The following is a 9,999-nucleotide window of genomic DNA, read 5'->3' on the forward strand; positions in this document are numbered from 1 at the left end:
CGTCATAATCGTAGTCTAAGTGGTATGTGCTAAAACAGCACACACCGTAAAAGGTAAGAAAGGTAAAGTTGTCCCTGTGCTTAACTAATTAAGCACTACACCATATGGGGGAGTGGATGTATAGATCCACATTTTCTTGACCTCAACACTAGTTGGAGGCGAGTGGTCAGCTTCGTGCCCCTACTGCTTTACCCCTAGGGAAAGAGCCCCTGGTATCCATTGGATAGGAAGCTGGGCAACCCCCAGAGCTGGTCTGGACGATGTGGAGAAAAGAAAATTCTTGACCCTACCAGGACTCAAACTTTGACACTTTGGTTGTCCATCTCGTAGGCAGTCACTATATTGACTGCGCTACCCCAGCAGTTCACTTAATTTAAATAAAATAAAATCTATTACAATTTTCTTTAAATTTTGTAAAATTCTTATTACACCTAACAAGGGGTGTTGTCCACTTGTTTTATCTGTATCCTTTTCTTCAACACCACCATGCGCTGCTGGAGGGAACAACATACAAGCAAGGGGCAAAATTACAGATTGCAGATGTAACACAACTACGGACTTACGAACAGAAAAACAGTTCGATGCAATAAAACATCTGAAGAAAATGATACAGATTTAAACAAGTGGATAACGCCCCTTGTGAAGTATAATAAGAATTTTACAACACTGAAAGAAAATTTTAATAGATTTTATTTAAATTAAGTGAACTACAGCATGTGCTAGTTTAGCGCATACCAGATATACTACGATTATGACATTTTGAATCATGAAGCATGCAGTTGCATAGGTGATGAATTGATAATATTAGTGCAGTGTAGCAGTTTTGGCATAGTAAGCCACCTGAAGATGGCTATCTAGGGCCAAAACATGTCTGTCAAAAGTGAAAATGAAAGAAAAAACAACAATTTGTTGCATTGTTGATGGGCTGTGTAGTACATAAATAGTCTGGAGAAACCTGAAGACGGGTAATATGTACCTCCAAAATGCCGAGGTTTCTCCAAACAACATGGTGTTACAATCCAGAAGACCATAGTCTTTAAACAATGAACAAGTGATACAATAAAAAACTGAAAACAAGGAATTTTAACAAAAAAATTACCAGCTGGTTCAGTCACACACTTTTAATAATGTATAAATTAAAAATCCTATCAAAATGTAACTAATACAACCTCAAAATATGTGACCCCTGACAGCTTAGTGATGGATAACTTGTTTCACTTATAAAATTCACTAAACATGGTGTCAGGAGATACAGTCAACTGTGCTAGAGTAGGTACACCCAACAATAATTTAAAAAAGAATAATGTCTTCAACTGTTTCTGAGATCCATTATTAAGAGTTATAAGATTTAGTTTCTTTCAAAGACGAAGTGGAATACTCAACAGCTGTTCTAACAATTCGTTCCATCTACACATGTCCTTGTAAGCTTTTTTGTAATCTACACTGAATAGCCAGCTTCAATTCACTGGAAAAGAAGAAAAAATCACATTAATTTACAGACTGCAAAAATCTAGCTTATTTAGGGCTTACAAAGAAGAGTGCTAAAAAGTATTTACATTCTTGGAAGATGACTGTGGTATGTAGTGGGATACTTTGCCAAAACATTAGCCTGAAAATGGGGACTGCCAATTTCTGAAAAACATTAGGAAATTTGTTCACCACAGGACGATGACATCGCCCAAGAATGAAAGGACAAGCCTTAAGTTTGCAAACACCACACATTCAGTTTCACTTGCAAGCACTCCACTAAATATGTAAAAAGTACCATATTTACTCTAATAAACCTTGCACCATATTTTCAAACATGACAATACTTCAGTTGAATATTGTAGCTAAGGTTGAGGTCTGTGTATTTGCTGTTCTTTAAAACAGACTACAATGGCTTCCAGAGTTATTATTTACAACCAGATTACAAGACTATTGAAAACTACAAAACCTTAGAAGCTGATAAAAACAAACTAACCAAATAATCAACTGTCAATGGTGATCTCACTTTTGTAATATGTTATGTACTGGAAACCAGGAGTGAAGGACACCACCCATCAGTGATTCATAAATGAATGGATAGCCTCCTAGGTATTTTCACAGATATTTAAAGAATTATCATGTATTATTTCAGTCTTAGTACTAAAATGCTTTATATGCCCAGTACTTGAGAATTCATGAAACTGGAACAGCTCAGCTGATATAGCAGGATGACCTAAATATTGGAGTTTGATTCCTGGCAGGGGCAAGCAATTTTTATCTTTTTGAAAACAAGGTACTGAAGAGTGACCATACTTGGCATCAGAGGTTATCTGAGTAAATATGATAATATTCACTAAGCATGCTATTCATATGTACAACACAAGACTTATGTAATCAGGAATTGTTAATATAAAAGCTGGTAAAAGTGTTAAAAATTATTTCTGAATCTGATTATATAGAGAAGGCACAAGTTTAAAAATAAAATGTTGATATACTGAACAACTGTGGTCTTCAAACTTCTACACATTGAATTGTTGTGAATATCCAGCCACTCTGACAGGTGGCAGCAGTTACCACTCCAATGTTTCTCATGGTTTAAATTTTATTTTTTATTCTGAAGGATGAATTGACATTGAATATAGCTGAGACAAAGCAATAAAAGAATTTAGAAAATTATACAGGCTTCATGACCAGAATTACTCAGCTAGTTCTGTTACAGTTATTAAATACATGATGATGATGATGACAGAGTATGTAAAATCATGGCAAGAAATAAGATCACACAGGAAATAGTCATGCAGAAGGGAGGATAACAGCAAAATTAATCAGAAACACTGCATGTTTTATGAGATGGACTGACCTAGAGAACAGGACAGGGCATAAAGGTGGCCTTACATGATGATGACAAAACATTTAGTATCTGTAATGCACTTTATATATCCACCTGCATAACTATCATCTGCTCTAGGAAGACCCTCTAATACACTTGAGACTTTTTGAGATTCTTTCCCAGTTGGAACTGGCTATATATTTCAATAAGACAGTTACAGACAGTTCTTGCTTTATGAAGATTTTTATAATGAAATTTTGCTTACATGAACTTATATAACGAAGTACATACCCCTTAACTTGGCTAGTCATCCAAATGTGAAACTGCACATCCAAAATCCATAAAAAAAAAGACATGTCAACAAGAATGGAAGTAAAAAATGATCACCCAGCCGTTCACCTTATGCTTAAGGCTTTAAGACCTTGATGTTTCTAGAATAGTTTTTATTTGTACTATCTGCTGTAACTGTTTCTGATGCTTGTATGTTTAATTTCAGGCAATGAAAGTGATTCCAATTCTTTTCCTTCTTTGGGAATGTCACCCCCAATAATACCATCTCTCTCTAGAAAACAGTTAATCACATTAAAAAATTCTGCTTTACAAACTCTCTCTAGGTTCCTAACTATTCATAAGGGTGGGGATTTGCCTCCAGCATGGTTTGAAAAGGCGAAGTTCTTTAACAATAACTGATTAATACCTCAATTACAATAAACAATGTCCATCTGAAATACATTTAACCTTTAAGAGACGGGCCATTTAAATTCCGGTAATGGCAGCAGGCCAGAGATAATTTAAATGCCCACCATTGTACAGTATTACAAATTGTAAGCATTTTACTGAAAATGCTGTGATTTCTACAATTTTTGTAATACATGAACGAAATAAACGCTGCTTTTATCTAGAAAGAATATAGAATCAGATATTGTAATTTACAGATTTTAAAACCTGTAAAAACTGTTACACTGATTCAAAAAAAAAAAAAATCCCAATTTTGAGCGTCTGTCCACAAATATGCATATAGTTTCTGTAGTAAAAATGCATGTTGCTGACATCCTGTCTTACTATGTCTTATCTGGCAAAAGGGGTGGAAGTTTATGTTTGTATTGCACATTCTCCAGTCATGTTGGAACCTTTCTGTATGCACGAGTGTGGTCGAAGTCTTATCGTACTTTGTCCTTCAGAAACTCTGACTGTGCATACCTCAGACTAGCCACACAGAGGTACTGTTCTCAGAATAGCCCCGCACTACCCCCTTGCTTCCTCACCACTTTCAGAGTCGTCTGTATCGCAGTCTGAATCAGTGTCATTTATAGAAGCTGGAAAGACATTCCTTCAACCCACGTTCGCCCCACGCACACTCAAGCATGGGAAGCGTATTATCAGCTGCTTCTCAATTTCGGCTTCTTCCATGCGAAATGAGGCCATGGTGGATAGTTGAAATTGTGATGTTTTATAAGCGTTACGATTAGAGGAGGCCACTCAACATCACTGGCCGACTTCCTCTAATACAAGACTGAGGTGTCGTGTGTGCTCTTTGCATGGGAAACGGAGTTACATCCGGACGAAGTGCATGAATTGCGATGTTGGACTCTGCATTTAGTTAGATGCAACATTCAGTTAAATGACACAGGAGGGAAGACTGTCTACTTATAAAGCGGGTGCCCAAAAGTAATGTAAGTAGAACAAGAATTTCTATCTTAAAATTAGATTTTAAAACACTGTGCGCATGCGTGGACTGCACGTACCCATATGGTGTCGCACGGCCACTCGGCTACACTTTAAAGGTTAATATATACAGCACTTCAGAAGCTGACTTCACTCTGGCTTCACTTATCTTCATAATCACAAATTTCTGTTTTAAATATCAGTGACAGTAACTGGAACTGAATATATCCTTTAAATATATGCTACCCACTAAGCTAGAGGAATAACTGAACTTTATTATTATTATTATTATTATTAGTGGGGTGAGACTGAGTCCACTTGGCACTGTGGCCACTATGAGTAAGAGGGGTGAGCCATAAAAACCAGCCCTTGCACTGCGACCCTGTGGCCACTAACTGGCCCATACCAGCCCCAGATTACAGATGATGGTGACTGTGAAGGAATTGGTGGAATGAAAATTGGCAAGGGAAATCTAAGTACTCAAAGAAAACCTGTCCCACCACCATGTTGTCCAACAAAAATCTCACATGACCAGACATGGATTCGAACTGGGGCTGCCATGGTGGGAAGCCAGCGACTAACCTCCTGAGCTATGGCGTGGCCAATAACCAGTTACTGTAATTACATGTAAGGGATGATCAAATATAAAATATATAGGCATTAATTTGGAAGATGAACTGTGAGGAACAAGTTAAAAGCTGGCCCCATGCTCAATGAATTAAGCACTACGCCATGAAGGCGTATGGGGGAGTGGATGTATAGAGCCACATTTTCTTGACCTCGGCACTAGCTGGAGGTGAGTGGTCAGCTTCACACCCCTACCACTTTATGCCCAGGGAAAGAGCACCCACTATCCATTGGATAGGAGGTTCGGTGGACCCCAGAGCTACTCTGGACAATTTGGAAAAGAGAAAATTCTTGACCCTACCAGGACTTGAACTCTGACCCCTCAGTCATCCAGCCAGTAGCCAGTCACTATACCGACTACGCTACCTCAGCTCCTAAGGGACAAAAGAATACACACACACAAAAAAGGACAGTATAAATGATTTATACTATTACTTATTAGTCAAAAGGGTTGACATTTTTCTGAAGGTCCTTAAAATAAACTGATATATATTGTGACAGGGCACTCAAAGCATTAAGATATGAAAACAGAAAAACCTGTGTAACACATTCAACAATAGAACTTCAGTTACTTAGTAGCGAAGGTCTCAATAATCTCGATAACAGAGGAACTATTGAAGACATCAATTCCTACGCAATGCATACAGAAACAGGTTCCATTACAACAGAAAGAAAGTTTTCATAACAACAGAGAAATTAACTGTTCAATTCAGTGTCCTCTATTCAGTATGCCAAGAGCTACCTCAAGAGGATTACTACAAGATTATGAGAGATTACTGGATATGAGAATCCAGGAGACAGAATATAACAGAAGACAAACTGAGGTCAGAAGAAGAAGTCAGAAGTGAAGTCTTTATTTTATGTGGTGTAGTACAGTAACCTTTAAGAGTGTTATCATCGTTCTTAGTTACGAAGCATTATAGTTATAGTAAGATTGTGTTACAGCTAATTTTGATCCTGCCCAGTGAATATCCAATAAATTGATTCATCTAATTAACCCATTAATTACTTGTTGCGTTACCAGGATACGTGACAATATATAAAAGAGAGACTTAACCTCAAATTTTTTCATGATTTTAGTGGTTAAGTGTTCAGATTGTGGTCTTCTGGGTTGTGGCTTCATGTAATAATTTATGTGGGTACAAATGTTTTGAAGGAACATTATGTCTCCATCCTCAGGGTGTTATACAACATTACAGTGTCACAACTGACAAGATCCCACACTGGACACCTCAACTGCTAACATACAACAGTGGCACTGCAAGAAATAAACCCTGAATAACTATTATTTTCATAAATTCAAGTTTTAAATGAATGTAATATCACAATCATAAGAGGTTAAACAGTTCCGTCCAGTGTGATTAGTAAGGATTTTTCTTATTTCAGTCCTTCTTCCCTTACATGTTTCGGTCTTTACAGACCATCCTCAGAGGGACATCAATACAACTGGAAGCCACTATTACAACATGTTTTTGAAGGTTAAAATATATACATATAATGTTAATAAAATGCAATGGATATAAAATCTGAAGTTTAACAACTACAGTGGCTGTCTTAATATGTTAAAATATTTACAATTAGTTTATTAAGATTTTTGTTGGAAATTATAAACCAAGTTGGTTTGTGTCCTATTTATTACTTCTTCTCTTGAAGGGGGCCAAACGGCTGCTGCCTTGTAGTTCTTGAGAAGAGGATTCTGCAAATATATTATGGATAATTTTCATTTCATGCATCCTGTTGTGTTATAATATACAATTTTTTTATTAAAACTGTCACAACACAACTATATTGACAGTCATTTAGTTTTTTATGTATGTATTTAGCTAGTTTATGTGTGGGTCCATTAGTGTTGTTTATAACCGGTCTGATTGGGGCCTCTGGTTTGTGGATTTTAATTTTTGCTTTCAGTTTGGGTGCTTGTGGATTCATTTGGAGTACCTGTTTTCTTTTCATTGGGTCTATTATATTTTTGTATTGTTTTAGAATATTTTGCACTATTCTTTGAAATTTCTTAAAACTAACTACACTGGTGCTGTATGTCAAAAATAATTCTAAACTGCAAACAGATTGCAAACCATGTATGGCTGCCTAGCACTCAAATAACGGTGTATACATACACATCTCCTTATGCACTGTGCTGTAATATAGCAACCAACAGACAGAGGAAGGGAAAGGAATGGGAAGATAAGGATTTACATATTAAGATTATTTGTGTTGTGAAAGGAATCTTTAGTATGACTCAAAGTAGGCAGACTTAGGATCATAACAGAATACTGAACCTGAATTAAACAAGGTAACAAAATGTTCCTGGTCAAGAAAGTGTTGCATAAAATTTGTGTGAATGGCTGGAGAGGCATAAAAAGAGCCTTTAACTGATCAAATATTTGAGCCAAGATGAAATCATACAAAATGTAACTTACTTTGTCAAACTTAATGATTGAAATGTTACTTCTTTTCATAACACCAACATTTTACCATACCATATTTTAACAAAGATGACAGACAGCACACAAAATACATTATTCTCTAAACAGAATGAATTCATTAGGAAGCTACTGACAAATGTCATCAAAGGCACGAAAATAAACCATTTATCATGCATGTCATTCAATTAATGCCCCCATTTCATACAAGCACACACCTCCATACCAAGTAAAAGTCACTCATTAATATAGTGATAATATTATGTCACTGAAAGATACTTTGTTAAAAGACAGCTTCATCAATCCTTATAATATTTAATGATAATGTGTCAACTTCAGACATTACAAGACTTGAGGATGGTCATGGCAGGATTTTGAAGGAATCAGCTGTGGCCTATTTCAAGACATCATTGCAGTATTTGTGAGAAGGTGAAAGAGTGGGGGATCTTGAAGCCAGAGAAGATGGTACTGCTGTGTTTAGGAGTAGGAGAAAGGCTACAGGTTGCTTTCTGGGGGTTTGGGGAGGGTAGATGAAATAAAAAAAATGTTGGAAAAAATCTGTCATAAGACTGACTAAAAATATCTATGGATGCATGTTAATGCCGAATACAGTAAAATTTTGATTTTATGATCCTACATTTTATGTTTTTCACAAATTTAAGCGCTTCTTGTGGTACCCGGCCAAATGCCCATAGCAATAATGTTGAACCTCAATGGATTTTATGTTTCCTCGACTTCACGTTCTCCCTGAATTTGCACTTCATTTTTCTAGTCCTGGCTATGAAAAGTTAACAAAGTTTCTTGTTTTGCAGTTTCTTTCTCAGAATTTCTTATTCGGGCAACGGGCTTCCTTCCCTGCTAGCAGTTGCAAATGGTTCAGTCTAAAAACATAACCAACTGGCTGATGCACAGCTGCAGTGATTCATGTGCATCATATGACTTCACTAGGGCCTATGAAAATGAAGAGTTTTCTGCCACCATAGTCCAAGCTGCTCACATGTTAGGGCCAGGTGTGATCTTGCATCTTAGGATAGGTTAACTATAACTCAAACAGAGCAGTGTGTCTCTGGACACTTTCCAGGTGAGAAGAATTGACAAGCATTTGCTCCCAAGATGCTACACATGTGAAGCTGGATGTATTGTCTGCAATGCTCTTCAGAGCAGAAGCCTGGAGACTGATAACACCCACTACAATCACGAAATGCTTTGTGAAGTATGGTTTCTCAATTGATCACGTCAGTAGCAATGATAACAGTGCAGTTAAACTCAATGAAGATCAAGTGGACGACTGGCACAGTTTAAAACATCTTGCAGTGCAGTCTCAGGACAACCCAACATGTGACAGTGCTCTTGAGGTTTGTGGAATCCAGAGTATCGACCAAGTGGCAGATCAACATCTGACCGTGCCACAGGAAGAAATTGCAGAATATAAAGCAACATTCCTGGATGCAATGAAAGGACTTGAAGCAGCCAGAAAGTAAATATGTCAATTTGGTACCAAGAACAATATTATTTTTATAGTATGCATCCTGTTGTGTCATAACTATACGGTTAGGTAATGTAGCCGTCAACACAACAAGGAAAATGGTATCACAAAATAAATATCTCATAGACTGAATTCTGTTGTTTAATGCTACATGTTTCAGTCCTCATGGGACCATCATATAATAAATATGATAAAGTTAATTGAAATCTCAACATGGATATACACTGTGGTGCAACACGTCCCTACTATAAAAACTGTACAAGTTGTAGAAAACTGTGCCTTGTGTTATCATGAAAATTACAATACAGAAAAGTAATTATAAATATTAGAGTATACAAGAATTTGTATTTAAAACATTAGTGGAGGTAATTAAAGGGTTTCTATATTATGAATATAGGAATTTATAATATGAATAAAGAGTTAGGTATTACATGAGTAAAATAACTGAAAATTTTTAAGGTAATACAAATATTAAAAATATTAAAAACAGTACTATAAAATTATGGAGATATGAAGTTAATTCCTCATATGGAGTTGAAGGTTTTGATGTCTGGTAGATCATTTGAATCCACATTGTTTTTAGCCTCTCATGAAGTGGGTGTTATTCACCCACAGCTGTGTTGTGTTCAATGTACAGTATTATGGACCTGGGGGCTGTTTCAGTATGTTAATTTGTATGTCAAATAACATCTTGGATGAGTTCTAATGTATTGTTATCTCAATGTGTAATGCATTCTATCTGTATGGGAGTTGCATGTGTTTTGGCTTGATCCAACATGGACTGACTGGGATTCAAATGATTTACACATCAGAACCTTCAACTCAATACGAGGAATTAACGTCACATCTCCATAATTTTATAACACTGTTTTCATATTTTTAATACCTTTACATTTTTAGTTATTTTACTCATGTAATACCTAACACTTTATTCATATTACAAAATCCTATATTTGTAATATACAACACCCTTTAATTACCTCCACTAATGTTTTAAATAC

The 9,999-nt window shown here is 36.3% G+C and overlaps 1 protein-coding gene across 3 annotated transcripts in view; it reads right to left on the reverse strand.

The window, feature by feature from the left end:
- Positions 1-1,106: 1,106 nt before the first annotated feature.
- The window catches only part of LOC111861931 (chromodomain-helicase-DNA-binding protein Mi-2 homolog), an 89,416-nt gene continuing 80,523 nt past the window's right edge, over positions 1,107-9,999 (reverse strand). For 2 of the 3 annotated variants that reach the window (XR_002842354.2, XM_023846904.2), the window contains one exon: positions 1,107-1,465. Coding sequence is in view for 1 of the 3 variants with exons in the window: in XM_023846904.2 (XP_023702672.1) it covers positions 1,458-1,465 (8 nt within the window). In the remaining 2 variants the exon portion in view is untranslated. Of the gene's footprint in view, positions 1,466-6,664; positions 6,786-9,999 lie in introns of all 3 variants that reach the window. The other variant, XR_004512746.1, reaches the window with a different exon arrangement.

The sequence above is a fragment of the Cryptotermes secundus genome, unplaced genomic scaffold, assembly GCF_002891405.2.
Source record: "Cryptotermes secundus unplaced genomic scaffold, Csec_1.0 scaffold84, whole genome shotgun sequence".
In the NCBI taxonomy this organism is placed as follows: Eukaryota; Metazoa; Arthropoda; class Insecta; order Blattodea; family Kalotermitidae; genus Cryptotermes; species Cryptotermes secundus.